Below are 21,902 nucleotides of genomic sequence, written 5' to 3'. Positions count from 1 at the left end.
CTTCAGATCAAAGGTGCATTTGTTTAATATCTTTACATACTACATGTAACTAAATACAGGCATGGTAGCTAAAGGAAGTGTCTATATGTGTATGAAAAATTTCACAATCAAGGACAAACTTGCCCAAAAAACTGCATTAACAGATGAGATGGTTTTATTATTTTTAACATTTTTAATAAACTCTTCATATTATCAAAAGAGCAATACAGATTGCTTTTCACCTACAAGTATTTAACATTACCTCATACCACTGTTGACCACTCGTATTCAAAAATAACACACATAAAGGGTCTGACTTTGACCCTACATCTTTATCCAAAAGATTGTCACAGGAAATATTCAGCTCCACCTTTGTGACACACTGGGCAGCCATCTCTTGAGCTGTGAGAAAAACAAAGAAATGAGAAAGCCAGTGAAATGGTGCCTTTAAGAAGCACATGCATTCCTTGGGAATTCCCTGGCAATCCAGTGGTTAGGACTCGGCACTTTCACTGCCAGGGCCTGGGTTCGGTCCCTGTCAGGGAACTAAGATCCTGCAAGCTGCGCAGCATGGCCAAAAAAAAAAAAAAAAAAAAAGAGGCACATACATTCCTAATGAAATATCTGATTTCTTAAGACAAATTGTCAGAATAGGATAACAGAGTGAACTTGCTAGAATAAGACTTTGTTATACGTGCTTCCAGGCAATTCAGATGTCTTATTAGCCCATGCCAGTGATATTGCTTCAGTCAGATTCTCTTGCTGGAATAAAATTCATTTACTGTGTGACAATAAAATGAAGCTTTGAAGATGGCAAAAAAGACATATTAATCTTTTCATCACTACAAATTTTACCATTCAGAAAAAGTCCAAGTATAATCTTGACCCTTCTTTTAAACATAGCCTTCTGCTACAAAACAAAACAGATTAAACCTCAATCTTAATTTTATCTTTATTTGACAAGATACTGAGTAAGATATTTGCCATTTTCAAGGAAATTCTGGCTAAGACCCAAGCCTGGGGAATAAAAGACCCCAAACACCTCTCCTCTCCTCACCCCATCCCCACACATTTTACAGCAGCAGTTCTCAAGCTTTGCTGCTTTTGGAATCACCTGGGGAGCTTTCAAAGCCACTGATGCTGGTGTCCCACTCAAAGAGATGTAATCTAATTGGTTTAGGGTGTAACCTGGGCATTGGCTCCTTGGATGATTTCCACGTGCAGACAAGGTTGACAAACCCTTTCTACAGAGAGCATCCAGCAAATAGGCATGGCTCATCTTTCGTCAAGACTTGCTAAGAAACACCAGAGTTAGCCTAACTTTCACCCAGCCCTCCTTGCCCCAACCTCCAATCATTATATGAAGAGGACTGGAGAGAGGGCGGATTAGCTGGGGACTGGCCCTGAGAGATGATGCAGTGTTGAGGGTGAGCTATTTTCCTTCCTGAACCCAGGGAAAGAAAGGGCCTGCAGGTGTCACCAAGAAGAGGAAGTAGGCATTACATGCCCCAGCTGGAAGTCCACTTAGCCAGCTGTCTAAAGCAAAGTGGAGGTTGCAGGTTCTGGAGGCAGAAAGGTACCTCCTCCCCTTGAGCTGCTGGCAACATCCTTAGAATGTGGAGTAGTTAGTGCCCTTGTCTTCCACTCTGAGATTTAGCTGACATTCTGGGACTACAGGAACAAATCTACTCATCATCTTGTTATATTCAAACAGGATTTCTGTGCTGTACAAAACGTGTGATCAGTTCTGAAATAATAAGCATCACTATTAGAAGAGCTCTTTGGCAGTGTCAAAAAACAACTCATATCTTATGGAAACTAAATACTCTGTTAGACTCTAAAAACAGCAGCAATCCTCGATATGTGTCAAAAAATCCAATACTAGCATTTAAGATTCCTAAATTAAACAGAATAATAAGGTAGGTTTTGTAGTCTTAGTAGCTAAAAATTCCTTTTAAAAGCCATGATATATGTATGTCCCTTCACCTGAGAAGAGAATTATTCCCTAATAAGCAACAAACTTCACAAATTCCCAATTTGCTTCCTAAATTCCCTACGTAGGGATGTTGTAGTAAGACTAAAACTACTATTGCCTTTTACTATGAAGTCAGATTTTTTTTTTTGGCCACTTTACATGCATCAAAATTATTAAGTGGTAAAATACACAGTACTGACAACCTGTAAGAAAGATACTAAGGTCAAGGAGAAATCAATAAAGCAGACAGAGGAGAATTAACAGTATTAAGAGTGCAGGTGAGACTAACACTGCCCGGGCTTTGAAATCTCATTTAAACAGGTGAAGAGGGAAACAGCATAGGGACAGGAAAGAACAAGACAAGAGAAGCGAGCATCTGTGTCGGGGAAAGCCAAGCAAGACAGAAAGCGGGGCAAGTTTAGAGTGTCCTGAGAGCCAGGTTGAAGGACTCAGTAGGTGCGTAATAAGGCACTACTGCAAGTTCTCAAACTGGGGATAACAGGATGAAATGGCTTATTTTAAAATAAAATAAAACTAAATAAAATAAATTCGACAGACAAATGGATAAAGAAGATGTGGTACATATATACAATGGAATATTACTCAGCCATAAAAAGGAACGAAATTGGGTCATTTGTAGAGACGTGGATGAATCTAGAGACTGTCATACAGAGTGAAGTAAGTCACAAAGAGAAAAACAAATATCGTATATTAACGCATATATGTGGAACCTAGAAAAATGGTACAGATGAACCGGTTTGCAGAGCAGAAACTGAGACACAGATGTAGAGAACAAACATATGGACACCAAGGGGGGAAAGTGGCGGGGGGGTGGGAGGGGTAGTGTGATGAATTGGGAGATTGGGATTGACATGTATACACTGATGTGCATAAAATGGATGACTAATAAGGACCTGCTGTATAAAAAAATAAATAAAATAAAATTCAAAAAAATAAAAATTAAATAAAATGTCACTTGTGTCAAACCTCTTCTAATTTTATCTTGGAATTTAGAACACTCCAACATATGAAGAAAGTCTCTTCATCCAGTAATACGCAAAATACAGAATTTACCAAAATTAGCATGTCTTCACACCAATTTAATTCAGATGATTAGTTATTTATTTTCTGAAATATATACAATACTAGAGGGCATTTGAAATAATAGTGTGAATACAATCACCATTCCTTCTCACTTTGATTTATGAAAAAAGAAAAAGTGCTAAAAACATAATAAGAGGCAAGAAGAAACTAGTAGGAAAGGGGAGATACCTCAGAACTCAAAAGCACAGAGACAATGGTCCAGGGACTTTGAAGCTATGCACATCCAGGAAGTCTCTGGCATATTGACACTGGGGCCTCATCCTCAATCTCTTCTTCCTTTAGATTGTGCATGCCTAATTCTCCTCTTCTCTGCCTTTGACTAGTACCTCTTCCCCTCCCATCCAAGAAACTGTGAGCACCCCTTTAGCCTCTGTCACCTCCTGACCTTTGTCTACCTTTACTTCTTTGACCTGACCCCTCTCAAGGCTTCAGCCATCCACTTGGCATAAGGTACTCCCAAACCTATATCCTTCACCCCATCCCTATGCACGATTACTTTTCCCCTATTTTACATCTACTGTTTTCAGCCCTGAAGCATCCTCCCTTGATTGGCCCCTTCCTCTTCACTGCCTCATTTCATAAGCTCTGGAATCAGACTGCTGAGTTCTCATCTGGATCCCACCACTGGCTTAACGTGTGACCTTAGGCAAGAGCTTTAACCTCTCCGTTTCCTCATCTACAAAATGAAAATAATAACTGTTCATAGGGTTACTGTAAGGACTAAATGAATTAATACATTTAAACAGTGCCTAGAACATGGTAAAAGTTGTTTTATCATCATTATTATTATTATAATTTTTATTTTAAGACTACCTGCCTCCAGGGTCTGATCCTCTCCTATCTATCCCATGTTTCATATTTTTTATTATTCCATTCCATGTTTCCCAATTATTCCAACCCACACCAAGTCCCTTGTTTGAATTACTGCTGCATTAATAGTAACAGATTACTACAGTACAGAACAAGATCAAATTTGGAGCAATACATACCTGGGTCAAATCCTGCATCTGGCACTAGCTGTGTGACCTCGTATAGGTTACTTTCAGAACCTAGATTTCCTCATCAGTAAAAATAAAGACACTGCAAGTGAACTCACAAATCTGACATGTGCCAGGCATCTTGCTTTTCATATTTAACACAGAATCTATGGAATAAATGTTAATTGTGTAATTTTTTTTCTTTTGCATAAGGTAATTTAGAGTCTCGTAAGCTGCATGGATAATGCAGTACCTTGCGGAAGGACTTAGAATGAGCAAGGACCTCTAAGGCTCCCACAAAACAACATGTAAAGAATTCTCTACTAGCAGCCAGAAAGCCCTCAAATTTCCAAGGATGGAGAACAGAGAATGAAGATAATACCTATGTGTAATGTCAGTCTCATAGCAAAGAGACACAACACATCAGAAGAGCATTATTTTTTTTCCTTAACCATGCTCATACAAGAGCTACAAAAATAACGTGCCAGGCACACCTGATTATTTAGTAAATTGCTGACAGTTACATTACTGCATTGTAGCCGGGACACAAATTTCCTCTGTTAGCAGCAATCCCCCACTGAAAATGACTCTTAGGGCAGCATCATTTTTATCTAGAAACCCATTATGGCTGAATGGCAAATGGAAGAAATTACATAAACACTTGGGTCTGAAATGTTCTTAATAGCAACATTTATGAAGATTTTCTTTTCATTTCCTTTCTAAGTAATTATCCAGCACAGGATAATTTTTATTATATTAAAATAACCAGTTTTTAAAAGAGCAATAGGTATTCTTTTATGATGGAAGAAAACAAAACAAATGTTTTATACCCTTTAGTATGGAAAATAGGAGATTTGGCTGGGATGAGTGGCCAGGCAGAGGAATGCATGTGCAACTAAAGAGCAATTCTATGTATTTCACTCCTCAAAGAGCAGGATGATGGAGAGAAAAGACAGAAATAGCCTCTAGGATTAGACAACAGCTTCTCTACTGTATAGATTACTTACTGGAGAATTGTTTGGTTTCTAAATGCAATTAACCCCTAGAAAGCGTATGAACCATTGTCCCAGTCACCCTAACTTTCCTGAATCAACACAACACAGATAATTCAAAGGAATTAAAAATTAAGACCTAATATCTGAAGTAGGACCTGATGTGTGAAATTTAAGGCATATGGTTATTCCCATGCCCTAGCTGAAAATCCTCAAGTCCTGTCTGCTACCTCTTTTCCCATCTTCCCTTAGACTCACTCCTTAGATCTCTTCAGTAAAGGAGGTTCTGCCTACTACAACCCCAAATCTCTCCAATGCGGAGGTGCGGAACCTTCCCTATACCCACAGTCACAACTACGTCATGTCTTCTGTAGCTCTCACCTGCCTACTGTAATAGTCTCCCAACTGGTATTCCCACTGCCATTTTCTTTCAATTCACATTATGATTTTATCCCTTCTGATTTGAAAAAAAAAAATCATTACTGGCTGCCCAGGGTGTACCCTAGTCCAATCAGCTACACCTAGAATTTATGGCTCTGTCTATATCTGCCCCAGCCTACCCAAGCAGCTACCTCTGATAATGACAGGTTTGCAGCATGCTCAGCATATATGACACACTACGAATGGTAGCAATTATTATTTTATTAAGTAGTCAAATATTTTAATTGACTGTCTCAGCATTGATGGCCTATTGTTAAATAGTAAGACACAAAGCACTTTTTTCATCCTTGTTTATAAAAAGCTTCTTGAAACAATAATAAAAGAGCCTCTGGGATTTACATAAAATGAATTTGCCAAAGTAGCCAGCCTTGACTATACATAAGTGTAATTCTCCTAAATTCTCTCAGTAGAGTTTATTTATCTGAGCTACTTCATAGTTGCTGCGTGGGGACCAGTGACCAGTGACAATGACTCATTATTTGCCCTAAAACAATTGGGAGGGAAAAGTCGGTGCCCATCCACCAATGCCTTTAGTAAACATCAGTCTTTAGCTACAAATGAGAAGTTTGGCAATATTAAAATGTGCTCAAAGGTTTCTTCTGGTTCTAATACCATGACTCCCTAATTGCTATCCATAGTGTGTCCTGCAAGACCTCCACTGAAAGCGAGCTGGGGTCACCCTGGGGTAGCTGGAATGCGGCCCAGCAACATCAGCAGTACATGCCTACAGTGTTTCTCAAATTGTGTGGCTCACAACAGTAATAGGTATCCCCCTCCTAAAAAAAGTGGGAAAAGGGTAATATGTCAGTAAATCCAAGAGCTGCTACACTACTTGGAAGTCCCAAGTCAAACCAACAGGTGTATATATTAAGAGGTTACTGTATACCCATTACTATGCTAAGGATGGGGGTGAGGGGCATGATACAACAATAGAAGACCTTAGTGCTCATTATAAGTGTATCAGGTGATCCAATCACTCAACACTGAATATCTTCTATGCGTTGTAAATACAGAGGGTGGAGGGATGCAAAAAAAAGGCAAAATAAATACCTAGCTATCTCTGTATACATAGAAGTATAAAACTGTGTGGTGCAGACAGAGAGCAACAAAAGGCCTCAGAGGTTTTTAATCCTCAGAAGCCAAGGATTAAAACTATATTCCATTACAAATGAATTTGCATTCATATTGTCACTTGCTACTGGATTTTTTTTCCCCTTAAACTTAAAGGTAGAGAGTGTGGGAACGGAGAAAGGGAGGAAAGAGGGAAAGGAAAGATAGTTAATTCCATACATCTGGATAATTTTGGGGTTTGCTTTTTGCAATTTTCAAAGTGCTTCCAAATAATATATTATATTCTGTGCTTTACCAAAAAACCCTAGAGAATTGGCCAGGCTAAGGAGAACTACTATATGGTAAGAGGTCAATACATCATAGCTATAACTATAATACTAACCATGCAAATATCTGGATTGTCCCAAAATATGTTCATAATTTTCAGCACATTGTAATTTTCAAAACAATGCATAGTGTCTATTAAAAAAATGAATTTCTCCAAAAAGGTTAAATTAGTTACCCAACATAAACAAGATAATAAGCGGCAAGGCCAGGGCAAGAACACAGGTTTTTTTCCCCCTCATGCCAGAATGCCCTGAGGGCACTAGAGCCTCTAATTAATCATTACTTAATATAACAGCAATATTCTCTAATTAATTTCCTTATGACTTTTTAGTAAGTATATCAAATGTAATATTCAGCCTGATACAACTTAATGAATAGGATCTTAAAAATTACAAGATTAATATTTATACCGTAACTATCACTATCTTTCTTAAACAAATGTAACCAGAATAACAGTAGCTTGCCAAAGGAGTAGAAGAGCTGAATGGTTTATAGTTACATCACAGCAGCTCCTCTTCAAGAGAGCCCATTAGATTGTAAATTACTTAAGGCTAAGAAAGTATTTGCTCTGTGCTAGAGAGTCTCCACACACACAGATCTACATGGGGGTCACTGGATCTCAGTGTTCTCTGAGCGCACTGCTGGACCATCTTAAGGGAGCAAAACTAATTCTCAGGAACACACCACATTTAATATCCAAGACTCTGATATCGAAAAACTTACAATAAAGAAAATTACACTACGTTTGACCAGTATTCAGAAGACAGTGATGCCCACATTTTTACTTAATCCGTACCACGGGATACTAGCGATGGGGATACGGAACTAGGTCAAGTAGAGAAGCACAAAAAACAGAGAAAAGGGCACGCTTTCTTTTCAATGTGCAAAAGGGACCACAGGAGGTCACTGGCTCAGGAGTCAGGAAAACTGGACTGCAGTTCTGCGTCAGTCACACCATAGGTGGGTAAGTGCTGCAGCTTCTCTAGGCCTCGGGTTTTTTCAATCGTTAAATCTAAGAGTGAGTCAATCATTTTAACCTGTAAGGCTGCTTCCAGTTAGTGTTCTATGACCCTAATTTAATTACAGTGAACATGACACTTGTTTAGGAACTGGTAGTAAAGGAGTAGGAACAAAAATTTTTTTAAAGGGGGGAAGAGAAAGTTTATAATCACCAAGAAGAGAAATAAAAGGAAAAGGTTAAACTTTTCCAAACTCAGCCTCTATCTCCCACTATTGAAAAAGTTGTATCTGAAAAAAATATTTATTCAGTTACTCTCCCACTGAAGGAGGTACCTTTGCCTGAAATTGTTATTCAATCCCCCAACCCAAGATGACTGGAAAAAATAATGCAAATCAACAAACAAAACAGAGGGCCCAGTTTATTAGGTACATGCAGCATAGTAAGGAAGTAAATTTTACTACCACCCATGGAATCTCACATTATTAAACTCTCAGTTCATATCATGGCAGCAAAGGGAATCAGCTTTTGGCCACCGTGTGTTTTTTTAATGAATTTCCAGATTCTTCAATTATACTGAATAAAATCTAAATAGATCTATTGCTGATACCTGAACATGCAGAATTGGAGACAGCAGGAGTTAATATTACAGTGTTGACACTTGATCACTCTTTTCTTTCCTTGAACACAAGGAGTAAGTGCAGTTCTACCCTGTCCTCATTGCTACAAAGTGAGCAATCAACTAAGGCCCCTTCCTTGATTTCTCTATGAAATCTCACCTGTTCTATGATTCATAGCAGGCTACAGAATTTACTTAACATGTGTTTCAGGTTATACTGCTTTACTAATCCCTTGGCTGCTGTATATACATTTTAGAAATGTAACATTATATTTTCAAGCATATCAAATGAACAGTTCATCATAGGTGCAGTGAGTGATGTGTTAATAAAAGTTAGAAGCAGTGACAACATCTCAGTATTGCCTCACCTTATGAAACATGCATCTTGGCAAAGTTAGCTACACAGTACATACCTTACCTACTTAAGTGAATCATCTTTTACCAAAAACTGCCTTGATAAAAATCAGAGCTGCATCCCCTAGGAGAAAATTCCAGGATGCTCAATTGAAAATTTTGTTAAGTTACAATAAAGACTCAGTAAAGCTGCTGGCCAGCTGTGCAGCAGGCAGTTAGACATTATATTAAGGCACAGCAACCTGCTGAGATTGAATTCCCTTGGGGTTCTCATTCCCCTCAGGGCATTTTAAGAACTTCCCACCTTCTGCAATCTCCCTGATGTTGGACCAGAAATCAGAATGTCTCACCTACCCTTATTATCCAACTATGCCCAACTCTGAAAGAATGCTTTCTAAAACTTGGCTCCCTTCCTCCTCTTCTCAGTTGGGCACATGTACTATCTAATTGGGCAAGACAGGCATTTCACATTTTAACACTACATGCTCCTTTCTAGTTCATGGTGAACAATGACATGAAAATTCTTTCCACTCAAAACTGCAACAATTACAGAGTTTAAAAGCTTGGTTTGTCCTCAAGGTTTAAAAGTTTGTATGTTGAGAAAGAACTGTTGAGATGTTTATACATTTCCTGATTTCAAGAATATTCATTTTATGGTTGCTTAGCATACACATTCCAGCTGTTTTTAACTTTCTGGCAAATCGCTTTATATTTCCCAATCATGAACAGTTTAATAGTACTATTCATTCACTCAACACTCATTCAACAAATACTTACAGAATGCCTGTGTGTCAGACACTGTTCTAAGGGATTAGGAGTCAACAATGAACAAAACAGACAAATATCCCTGCCCTCATGTGGTTACACTGTAGGGAGATATATAGTATGATAGGTGATGGTAAGGGCTAAAGAGAAAAAAACAAAGCACAGAAGGGGAGCAAGAAGTATTGAAGGTGGAGCGTCATTTTAGTATTTTATCAACTTATTTTGACAACACCATTGAAAAATACTTTTTTTAATTTTCCCTTCTTTTTAAAAAATTCTGACCCCTAAGCAGATTGTACATTGGTTTTTCCATTAAGTGTTTCTAGGGAAGACAAAAGCTTAAACTTGGGGTGTGGATAAGTCAGATTGTGTCTAACAAGCAGTGCATTATGAAGCCATGCGATACAGGCCCTGCTGGTGAAATGACCTGTTGGAAAGTTGGAGGTTTGGGTGAGCTTCCTGCATGGATCGCTCAAGGGGTGTTCTTCCCGTGGACCGGGAACGCAGAATCTCTAGAGAAACCCTTTGCTCTTAAGACGTAATTTACATATTTGCTTTCAGTTGAAATAACTGAAAATATTAAACCTAACAGTTGTGTGTCTAATATAGAGAGTGTCATATGTATTTAAGTTGTGTATTTTTATAAAGTAAGCCAAATACCAAGAAAGGGGGGAGAGGGAGCAGACAAATTTCTCCTTACAGTTGTAGATATCTATTTTAACATCTACTATCACCTTAGGGTCTAGAGGCATGGTAAACTAAATGCTCAGAGTATTGAAGTAGCCTGATGACAATGCATATTGCAACCACACTGCTGCTTTGGTAATTTTCACAGGAACCGGACATAATACATCCACTTGGTAAGAGAACATTTCAAAATTATTTGCCAAGATGAGTATGTAGTATGTCACATTTTTCATGGAGAAACAGTGTTAGTATGCTATCCATCTAATTTATATTGGTAAATTTGACTATTACATTGACTATTTTAATGTCTTTTTAAAAATTATGATTGCATACTCATAAGCTGTTATATATTAAAAGAATAAACAGTCTCTCCAAAAGAAGCCCAATACCCTCCCCCCACAACTTCCTCAAATACATTTAAACCAGCATAACTGGCTTAAATGTAGTTATCATAATCTTATCAAAAAGTAGAGCGGTGATCATTCTGTAAAGTATAAAAATATCAAATCACTGTTGCACCTAGAACTAAACATAGTATTGTAGTACTTCAATTTAGTAGCACTTCCTCATATTGTAATACTTCAATTGAATAAATAAATAAATAAAAACGTATACATAATGTCTGCCTTCGATCATCATATTAGAAACTTAAATAATGTAGTCAAATAAAATCTATGATACTTTACTTTTAGGTGCTAATTTAAACCTCCTTCTAGCCAGTCTTTTAATAAATCTTCTACCAAGTATTCTACCTAATTGTTTGGACTTTAACCCGATTAGCAATCCTTATAAGGTAAGTAAGAACATGAAGGGAAAATATTGGTGGGAAGGAAGCTGGCCTGTAGGTAATAATGGGTACTTTAAAGGAATGGCCAAGTTTGGACTCTTCAAACTTGTTGAGTGCCACCAATGAAAGTAGTATTTATCCTTGCTAAAAGATCCACCTAAAAGATCATGCTTTTGATGAGCAGTGGTGGCTAGTCACAAATCCTTGAAGGTCAAATGTTATTTAATCATATTTCACATCCTACACTCTCTTGGTTTTGCTGACAGGCATACTTTCTAGCATAATAAGTCACTGGCTAAAGAAAGTTTTGAAAAAGAAAGAGAAAAGAAAACTCTAATAGTAGGAAAAAAGCACGGCAATCGCCAAGAAAGAAAGAGGGCAAGGAACATTATGTCTAAAGCTATACCAAAAATTGACAGGAGTTAGGGTACAGTATGAATTGGGTATCTGAATCCAGGCTACAAAGGAAATATTCAGGGCAAGAGTGATACCACTGTAAAGAGTATATAAAAATATGTAATACTTAGGTTGCCTTAAATTTATGTGGAAATGAAGACCATTGTCTATAAAGTGTTCACAGCTATAGGTAAAATTAGGAAGAGGTGTTCAGTCATTAAGCAACCCTTAAAAGGCAAAAAACCATTTTGTTTCCCCTGTCCTGAAATCTCCTGTCCTTCTCCTTTCTTAGGGGCTCAATCTGAGAGAAGAAATCCTGAAACTGCACACTTGACTGTGGGGTTATGCCAGGCACTGTGCTGAATGCTGTGCAGTGCTGAAATGCGGCTCCCCCTCAGAGGCAGAGAGCCTCAGCATGGTCCAGTCCCAGACACCTACCTCTCAGAATGTCTTCAGCCCAGAGTGGGATGCATTTCTCCAATTCATCAGCTAAAAGGAACTGCCTTTTTAAAAATTCTCACAAAGGCAAAAGAGTGGCCCTGGGTACCGTAGATTAATCTATTGATGTGCCTATAATTGCCATCATACATGTCATCTGTTCTCAGTTCTCCATTCTTTTCTTACCCTTTTCTGCCTCCCTCTACCTATGCTCTAGGCCCACACAAATTGTGTTTGGCTCTAGCTGGCAGCACTCAGAGCTGGAGTTTGCTGTCCTCAATTAATGACAACAGCAGGATATATGTAGTTATATATAGCTTACCACTATGTGCCTGGCACTTTGCTAAGTGTAGTCCAAAAATGATCTTATTTAATCTTTATAACAACCCTATGACATAGGAGGTATTTTATCTCCATTTTACAAATGCAGAAACAGGCCCTAAAAGATTAAGTAACCTGCTCAAGGTCATACAGCTAACAAATCTCAAAGTATAGATCTCATACCTAGGTATCCATCTTATCCCAAAGAGTAATAATCTTCTTTACAATAAGCCATAAAGCCTGTGCTCAGAAATCATACAGATCTGAATTTCAACTCTAATGCTATCACTTAACCATTTGTGCAGTTTGGTAAATTATTCAATCTGAGTTTCCTCGAGTATGAAATGGAATAGCAATACCACTTAAGTTGGCAGTTGTGAGCAATAAATGAGCTAACATATATAAAAGTTGTCGAGCAATGCTTGTGGGATACTGTAATCAATACTCACTGCGTTCAATCCCGCCCTTCCTTCTATTTGATTATCAGTTATAGAGGCAGCCACGAAAAGATAACACCAAGGATAAGCAAAAATTGTGGATCATCATCAAGCACAACGTCAGTGGTAGGCTTGCTCGGTCTCCCAGAGGTTCCGGCACTGCAAAACTAATGTAACCGCACTTCCTCCACGCCCCTGGTTGCAGTGAGCCCCAAACAGAAGAAATTCGAAGCTGGAGCCTGAACTGGAGCCGCTAGGATACGCCATCTCGCAACCTCCTGCTTTACACCAAAATCAAGAATCACCTTTGGCCACCCCACCTACCTAGCAGCTTCCCCTGGAACCATCGCCTACTCTGAGGCCCACCCCATTCCTCTGGGTATTCGCTAAGCGCAGAGCGGGGCGCGTGACCCAGTACCTCTCCCGGCTAGGAGCTGCGGCAATTTCTGGGCGTGTCACCCTTCCCTGGGCCGCAGGCCTGACGCCCCGCCTGGAGGATCCCGGGCACCGCCCGCCCAGGTGCACGAGCACCAGGTCCAAGATGCGCCTCGCGGCCCGGAGCTGAGCCCGGAACGCTGGCTACACCGGGAGGCGCGGGGAAACCCTGGGTCTAGGCAGGCCGCCGACCTCGCGTCCAGCGGATCCAGAGGCCCCGCGCGCCCCGGCCTATCCCTGGCCGCGCGTAGCCCAGGATGCACTTCCAGCGCGAGGACAGGGCGGGCCGAGTCGCGCGGAGCTTGCGGGCCCGATTCTCCCGACCCGGACTCTTCTCCTCCCCCAGGGGACCGGAGGGTTGCGGGTGCCCCGCCACCCCGGGCCCAAAGCAGAAAGAAGTCCGCACTCACTTCTCCGTCTAAGGGGTAGAAGTCGCTCCAAGGTAGAGACCAGACAGGCACACACCGCGGAACCTCCCGGCCGCCTGGGATTCACGGAAACCTGGGGCGGATCCGGCTGAGGGGCGGGGCGGGGCAGGGCTGAGGCCGGCTCCGCCCACCCCGGCCACTGCCTGCCCAGAGCTCGTAGACACTGATCTGTTCCTGTAGGTTGATGCTTCAGGGCTACGTAGATCGCTTGCTTACCGAAAACTCCAAGTTGACTTCAGGCGTTTAAGTAAGTTACTTGGTGCACCAAAATAAATTCCTGAAAATAAAAGAAGTTATATTTGAGAAAATTTATACCGCAAGCTGAACCAGGAAAGACTCAGCTTCAGCATGAAAGTAGTGAAATGCTAACTACTAATCATTCTTATTTAGAGCGCTTTCAATGTGCAACTATCGGAGTCATTTGATATTCTTAATTTCATTTAATCCTAACAATTTTGTAACGGATTAGTGCCATTATCCCCATTTCGCAAGTGAGAAAAATACGACTGAGTAACTGGAGATTTGATAGCTAAGTAATTGGCCTACTTGCCCAAAGTCACAGATTCAGAGTAACCTCTAAGCGCCCCACTTGACTGCGACTTGATGCTGCTTGAGATTAAACTACTACGGAAAATATTGCTCCATCTGACTGCTTGAAATTTGAATTTCTGTCCAAAAAAACAGGGACAAAATCAATAGGCAAACACATGGGAAAAAATATTTGCCACAAACCTGACATTCAAAAAAAAGTGTTAGTATCTTAAGTATAATTGCCTTTAAAATATAGACAAATGGGCAAAAGATAACTTTTTTAATTACAGAAGAAATAGAAAAATGAACCAAAGAAGAAATATGGAGTTTTCTAAGCCAAACTTTTCTTTTAATCCAAAAAAATGCAACGTAAACACTTTTAAATAACTGTATCAGTGCAAGTGAAGATTCATTCCTTTATTCAACACCACCTGCGTGCCTGTTATGTGCCAAACATTGTTCTATAGAGACTTGTGATAAAATAGTGACAGACAGAAGCTTCTACCCTAGAGGGAGAATAATAAGTTATTAAAAAGAAGCAAAATGACTTCAGATAGTCATAAGTACTGTGAAAGGAAAATCAAAATGGAGTCATTATTGCTAAAAGAGCTTTCTAAAATGGAGCCAGGAGCCCACTGAGGAAGTGTGACTTATGCATATCTCAGCTCAGGTGGAATCTTAACAGGCGCATCCAGAACATCTGCCCAATGTTCATGAAACTCAAGATACTTATTAGACCCTTGTGATAGCCTATCCATTAAGAACAAGTATCTTCTTTTTTGCATCAGAATCAACCATAATTCTTGCCAGACAACTTTAACAACCTTGTAGTATCTGCCTTTATAAGCCCCTGGCTCTTTCTCTTTCCAGAAACACTCTTCCGGTTTTACTCAAGTCTGTATCTCCCAAATTGCAATTACTAAGACCCCCAAATAAAGCTCTTTGTTCATTGCAACCTTGATATTGATTATTGTTCACAGTACCATGAGGAAAGTAATACAGGGTAATGTGATAGAAAGGGACTTGGGGATAATAAGAACCTTTTCAGACAGGGAAGGTCTCTCAAAGGTGGTGATATTTTATGTGACAACTGAAAAATAAGAAAGACCCAGTCGTGCAAAGGTCTGAAGGCAGAGCAATGATAGCAGGGACAAAGGCAGGAATAGACTTAGCAAACTGCAGGAACAGAAACAAGGCCTTTGTGGTTGGAACATAGTAGGGAGGAAAGAGAAGTGTTTTATTTTGTTTTTACTAAAGGTTGGTAAAAACAACCTTTTTGTTTTATTTTTGATTCTGTTTTTACATTAAAGCGAAGGTCCTCAGGTACCACTAATTTAGTTGCAAGTTTCAAAATTTCCAGAATACATAGTATCAATACCCAATTTTCATCACCTTTGTCTCCACTAAAATAGGGAGTAGAGACAATGAAATGGTTTTGTACTTTTAGTACCCAATAAGCAATCTCTCAATTAGACAGTGCCATAGCTATTCAATGTACTTATTCATTTTCCTCAAACTATAGTCTAAATTCCATTCTACTTTTGTACATATTCATTCTCCCATTTATTCAACACATACTGAATGCATACTATGTATCAGGCATAACAAGGTTCTAGAAACAAAGAACAAATAGGCATGGGACTTAACACCTGGTGGAGATTTAAAGGGATGCTAAAATGAATGAGATATTCACAAAATAGTCTCTTGGCGTTCTTCTACCTCACTGGTTGTTCCTTTTTATCTCCTTTGCTTTTTGATCCTCATATTCCCAGTTCTTACACTGGAGTACCCCAGGGTTTAGTTCTTGACTTTTCTTTTTTCTATCTTCATCCACACCTTTAGTTACCTCATCTAGCCTTACAGCTTTGAAATCCATCTATATTCTAAAGGCTCCCAAATTTCCAAATCCTGAAACTCTAGATTCCAACTCCCTACTTGTGAGTTGTATTAGTTATCTACTGTTCCATAACAGATTATACCAAACTTAGGGACTTACAACTAAGTAGTCATTTATTATACAGCTTCTTTGTTTCAGGAATTTCAGAGTGTCTTAGCTGGGTTCTGGCTTATCATCCCTCACAAGAGTTGCAATCAGGTATTATGCAGAGTTGCAGTCATCTTACGGGGCTGGAGGATCTTCTTCCAAGGTGGCTTACTCGCACGTTAACAGTAGTGCTCTTTGTTGGTGGGAGACCTCAGTTCCCTCTCCAACGTGTACCTCTTACTAGAGCTGCTTGAGTACCCTAATAGCATGGCTGCTGGCTTCCCCCAAGGCAAACAATCTGAGAGATCAAGGGAGAAGCTTCATGAGTTTTATGATTTAGCCTCAGAAGTCATATACCATCACATTTGCAGTATTCTATTGGTCAAATAGACAAGCCTATATCTAATGTGAGAGGGAATCCCACAAAGGAGTAAATTCAGGAGGTAAGAACCACTGGGGGCCATCTTGAAGGCTGGCTACCACAGATGCCTAATAATCATTTCAAATCTCAATGTACAAGTAAACCCTCCTGATCTTCCTTCCCAAATTCGTATCTCCCACAGTCCTCTTTATCTCAAGTAGTGGCAAAGCTTCCTTCCAGTTGTTTGGGCCAAAACACTTGGAGACATCTTTGTCTCTCTCATACCCCATCCCAACTGGTCCAGTGTGTTGGCTAATCCTGTCAACTCTACCTTCAAAATACACCTGGATTCTGACTACACCTATTTTCCAGCCTAGTCTGAGTCACCTCTATTTCTTTCTACATTTCTGTAATACCCAGTAACTGCTTCCCTTCCTGCTCCCCTTCAGTCTATTTTCAAAACAGTCGTAAGGATCTAATTAAAATGTAAATTAGACTGTGTCCCACATGATCATACAAAGAAAAAAAGCCAAAGTCCTTACAATTGCCTACAAGGTCCTACATTACTTGGTCCCCATCTCCTCTCTGACCTTATCTCTTAAGGTCACTCAAGACCTTAAGAGTCTCCTTCTTGCTCACTCAATCTAGAGCGGACTTATGTTCAGAGAAAATGCCACTTGCCTTCCCAATTCATGCCTTTGCACTTTCATTTCACTTGGCATGATATGCTCTGCCCCCAGATATTTTCATGGCTCATTCCCTCTTCCCCCTCAGTGAGTTCTTCTGTGGCCACCACCCTATTTAAAACTGTAATGCCTACGCAGAAATACACTCTATACCCCTTTCTGCTTTATCTTCCTTTTTCAGCATTTATCATCATTTATTATATCTTTTATGATCTATTATATCATTTACCTTGCTTACTATCTTTCCCCAACTGGAATATATACTCCACTAGGAATTCGCATCTAGAAGAATACCAGGCATATTATAGATAAGCAAAATATATTTCATTAGTGAATGAAGAAATTGTGCCAGGCCCTGTTATAGGCAAAAACAGACATGTCATTGAGTTTATAGTACAGTGAAGGCACACATTACTAATTCTTATCAACTCTACCTCTAAAATATACTCGATTGACAAATAATCACAAATATAAAAATGAAATTATAAAATGTGCTTAGAGCTATAAAGAAAATGAAAATATATTAAGGGGAATCAAGAAAAATTTCTCTGAGGAAGTAACATTTGAACTGAGAGCTGAAAGATGAATAGGAATTAGCTAGGTCAGGAATAGTGGAGTGGGGTAGGGGGAAGGGGGAGAGTGCTAAGGTAGTGAAATGGGAAGGAATCCTGAAAGAATATCACATAGGGAAGTCTGAGGCTCATGGGAGGCAAGAAAAGATACTGTGCCTGAAGCCAAGAGAGAAATATTACAGACTTAAATAGACTAAAGAAACAGGACAATTAAATGCAACACATAATCAGGATTTGATACGAGTTGGGGAAAAAATGGTTGTTATAAAGGACAGCATTGGGACAATAAGCAAAACTTGTATATTAAATAATAGTATTCTATCAATTTCAACTTCCTGAATTTGGTAACTGTACTGGGACTAAATAAGAGAACGTCTTTGTTTCTGGGCATGAAGAGTCATGATATCTGTAATCTATTCTAAAAAGGTTCAACAACAGAAAATAATAATAGGAATAGAATATGCATATTATATGTAGTATATGTAAAGAAAGATAAAGAAAATGTGGCAATATGTTAACAATGGATGAATCTAGGTGAAGAATATATGGGATTTCCTGCAACTTTCCTAAGGATCTAAATTTTTTTTCAAAATGAAAATTTTAATTAAAATTTTACTCTGGCTGAAATATCAGAAACTCAATCTCAGGATTATGATGGCATTCAGTGGTATAAACATATTATTTAGCAATACTGAGAAAACTACCAGTAGAAATATGTAAAAAAAGAAAGTTTGGAAGAGGATCTATATATCTTTTAAAATATATGTTAAAAACAAAGAAAATAGGGATATCACTGATGTAATCATAAAGAAATATGGTTGATTTAACGGGAAGTGGTGGAAGGAGCAATCAATAGAAGAAGCATTGGACTTATCGTTAGAAGACATGGATTCTAGTCTTCTACCAATACCTACCAGCTAGGTAACCTTGGTTAATAAATCTCTTTGAGCTATAGTTCACTTGTTTATTAACTTGGGATACCACTTACTTCACAAGGTCGTTGGGAAGATCAAATGAAATAAAAGTGTTTGTTAATTCACTACATAGTATTGAAAGTACTACATAAATGTAACCTAATTTTTTAAAAACTATAACTATCTTCCCTTATTGCCCATAAAAAATTTTCATATAATCCATATAGTAGGTTTGCAGCTTGTGTTTTCTCCCACATCAACTCTGAAGTAGGATTCAAAACCTCTTCATCCCCTCCAAAAGAATTCCAGTCCAGTGAAAAAGCAATACCGACCTTACTGAATATTCTGAGGGGAAGCCAGGGGTTTTATATGACACATCCCAAAGCATACAACGCCATCAACCTTCTGTCAAGAGGCCTCCTCTCCCTAGTCTTTCTTGTTGGATCACTGTGGGCTGGTCATTCTTTGCCCGTCTCTGGCTTCTCCCTTCTCCCCGAGAAACTCCCCCTCCAGTCTCTCAACCTCTTCCATTTCCTTCTTTATGTAGAACAGTTTAATTCTAACAAGCGTTTATTTCCTAAAAGTACCCTCCAGTACCAGGATTCTCCCCACTTTTGAAGGCACCAGAGAATTATAAATAACAAATCATTATTTGCTTGCATATGGAAATTCTTGGGTCTATTTCAGCGCTTTCAAGTCTGTTCTGGTGATCTATCCTTGAGCCAAAGCCAAAACAGACACCCAGGACGGCCAAAAGCCAGCAGCCCGAAGGGCGCTATCTCCCTGCCCCAGTCCACTCGGCGCAGCCTTAGCAAGGCCACTAAGTCCCACCCAATCGAGGTATTTCCCGCCCCCAGAAACCATGGACCGGAAGCTGCGGAGAGGAAGAGGAGCGGGGCCGGAAGCCGGCAGACGCTGCTTTTTGTGGAGAGACTGGGGCGCTTTTCGCTCCGCCCCGCTTCGCAGCAGGCAAAGGGGTGAGGGGTCAGGCTTGGGAGCCGCGGATCATGGCGCTATCCCAGCGACTCTGGCGCTCCCTTCCTTTGGGACGTAGCGCTGCCCCGGGACCTCGGCTCCCGACGGGTGCTGCTGGCAGCCGGGAGCAGTGCGTTCTTTGGCGACTCCGCGGCGCTGAGGTACTCTCGCCGTCCTGGCTCCCGCTTTTCTCCCCTACCGGCTGGGCTCCGGCGGCCCCTTCCTTCTTCAGGCTCGGTGGCCCCGCGTCACCTTAGGGTATGTGGTGAACTGAGGAAGGAGTTCGGGGCCTGGTGTGCCTGGAGCTCTCTCGGTGACCGCGACGGACAGGTCCTCTCCCTTTCGCAAGCCCAGTTCCTCTCTGAAAACTGGGGTCGGAGGAGGAGGAGTGAGCGCCCCCCCCCCAGACGCTCCCGTCACTCCGGAGAATCTGCCTCATGCCTGTCTTTCCTGTGTAAATGCAAGGAGAACTGTAGGGGAGAAAGACCTTGACCTCTGTGAGATAATGTTAGCTTTCGGTGACGGCCAGATACGGTAATAGCACCTGAGGCTGTCAGTCTACCGCACTTTGAGAAGTTTGCTGTGTGATTTTGAAAGTTCCTACGGCTCAGAACCAGAGATTTATGCACTATTTAGGTTTAAAAACTATTTTTGAGTTTTTTGTTTCATCTGCATAACGTTAAGGAAGGATGTTGGGATGTTAGATTGTCATTCCAATTTTCGCATTTCTGTTAGACTGATTGGCCTAGGTTTATCTCTGAAAGGGGATTGAAGGCTGAGGGTGTGCATTGGATATATATCATTTAAACTAGGTGCTTCATTATTTTAAATTATTTTAAATATACATTTTTGACCGCCTGCTATGTGCTCAGAGTTGTGGGGTGGGGGAGGGTTGAAAGACAGGCTTGATCCCTTTCCTTGGAAGAGCTTATAGCCAGATGGGTTAGATGATATGAGCAGAGGGATGGGAGGAGTACTAAGTATGAAACTAGCCTCAAGTTTCCAAATTAGAGCTTTGGTGAGTTAAAAATTTCATTTTAGTGGAATGATCCACTATTATTAGATAATAATAACATTTATTGAAGGCTTACTATAACCAGGCATTGTGTTAAGCATTACCTGATTTAGTTGTGTACTGAAATGTTTCCATGCACCCTATGAAATAAGAACTGTTATTTTATCCATTTTTTTAGAAGAGGAAATTGAAATAAGGTTAAATAATGTATCCAAGCCACACAGCTAGAAAGATGTATCTCCAGATACTCCAAGTATCTACAGAGCACATGAGCTGCATATGGCCATTGTGCTAAAAAACTGAAAACTAGAGAAGCAAGATAGAAAAGGACAGAAAAAAATCACAATCATGAGATACTAGAGAGATTTGTAGGTAATAAAGCTCTGCCCTAAGCCAAAGGCAATAATGAAAATTCTTTCCTCCCTCTAAGTATATTGAATTTTTAGGGAGGTGGAACTATTTATTATTACCAGATTTCCAATTTTTCATGTGTTTTCATAGCCTTATCATTTCTGTTTTTCTGTTTCCTAGACCTTCCTCCCTGCTTGATGTCAATAAGTTGAGTTTGAGGTATTTATTCCCCAGGGGTTTGCAGAGATTGGGGGCTACTTTTGAGTAACTCAGACTTCATTTTTCTGTCTTTTTCAATTTGTAGTCTATACTACAAAACACTCATCTCTGAACGTTTATTTTTCAGCAAATTTGTACTGAGTGCTTACTATGAGCAAGACTATTCTAAGCTCTGGGGGTATAATGAATGTGAGAAACAACCCTTTTCTCACTGATCTGACAGAAGGAAAGGTAGTTATTGAGTAAATGTAATGAATGCTAAGTGTTAGGAAAAGGGAAGCAAAATTACACCTAACCTGATCTTAAAGGGAAAAGGGGAAGTGTGTAAGCAATTAGAGATGTGATATAAACACTTGATAAAGGGAAGATGAGCACAAAAGAATATGCCTGTAGAGAGTAGCATGAGGCTTTGAGGTAAGAAAAGTTGGCATTTTTGAGGAACTGAAAGTATGACTGAAGCCTGGAGTGGAAGAGTAAACTGAAATAAACCAAGGCTGAAAAGTTAGGCAAGTACCAGTTTATTAGTTATCTATTATTGATAATAAATTATCACAAAACATAATGTCTTAAAGCAACAAACGTTTATTATCTCATGGTTTCTGTTGATTAGGAATCCACATGAGGTTTATCTGGGTGCCTCTAGCTGAAGATCTCTCATAAGGTTGAATCAGCCTGTTCAGTTGCTAAGGGCTCATGCGAAGGCTCAACTTGAGGGTAAAGGGAAAGTTCTGCTTCCAAGCTCATCATGTGCCTGTAGGCAGGCCTTTGTTACTCACCAGGAGGGCTTCTTCTCAGGGCTGCCT

The 21,902-nt window shown here is 39.9% G+C and overlaps 2 protein-coding genes across 13 annotated transcripts in view; one reads left to right on the top strand and one right to left on the bottom strand.

Moving 5' to 3' along the window:
• The window catches only part of CPNE3 (copine 3), a 51,987-nt gene extending 38,315 nt beyond the window's left edge, over positions 1-13,672 (bottom strand). For 2 of the 6 annotated variants that reach the window (XM_082433997.1, XM_082433996.1), the window contains exons 1-2: positions 13,474-13,605; positions 242-381 (exon numbers count right to left, since the gene is read on the bottom strand). In XM_082433997.1, the coding sequence (XP_082290123.1) occupies positions 242-373 (132 nt within the window). In that variant the 5' untranslated portion in view covers positions 374-381; positions 13,474-13,605. Of the gene's footprint in view, positions 1-241; positions 382-12,640; positions 12,910-13,473 lie in introns of those variants that run through there. The other 4 variants (XM_082433994.1, XM_082433995.1, XM_082433998.1 and 1 more) reach the window with 4 other exon arrangements.
• Positions 13,673-19,417: 5,745 nt separating this feature from the next.
• RMDN1 (regulator of microtubule dynamics 1) overlaps positions 19,418-21,902 on the top strand; it is a 36,424-nt gene continuing 33,939 nt past the window's right edge. For 3 of the 7 annotated variants that reach the window (XM_082434043.1, XM_082434040.1, XM_082434039.1), the window contains exon 1: positions 19,420-19,675. In XM_082434043.1, coding sequence (XP_082290169.1) covers positions 19,547-19,675 — 129 coding nt within the window. In that variant the 5' untranslated portion in view covers positions 19,420-19,546. Of the gene's footprint in view, positions 19,676-21,902 lie in introns of all 7 variants that reach the window. The other 4 variants (XM_082434038.1, XM_082434042.1, XM_082434037.1 and 1 more) reach the window with 3 other exon arrangements.

Source organism: Balaenoptera physalus (genome assembly GCF_965194825.1).
Source record: "Balaenoptera physalus genome assembly, chromosome: 17".
Lineage (NCBI taxonomy): Eukaryota > Metazoa > Chordata > Mammalia > Artiodactyla > Balaenopteridae > Balaenoptera > Balaenoptera physalus.
Note: the sequence above shows the minus strand (reverse complement) of the source record. Positions and strands in the feature narration are given on the sequence as shown.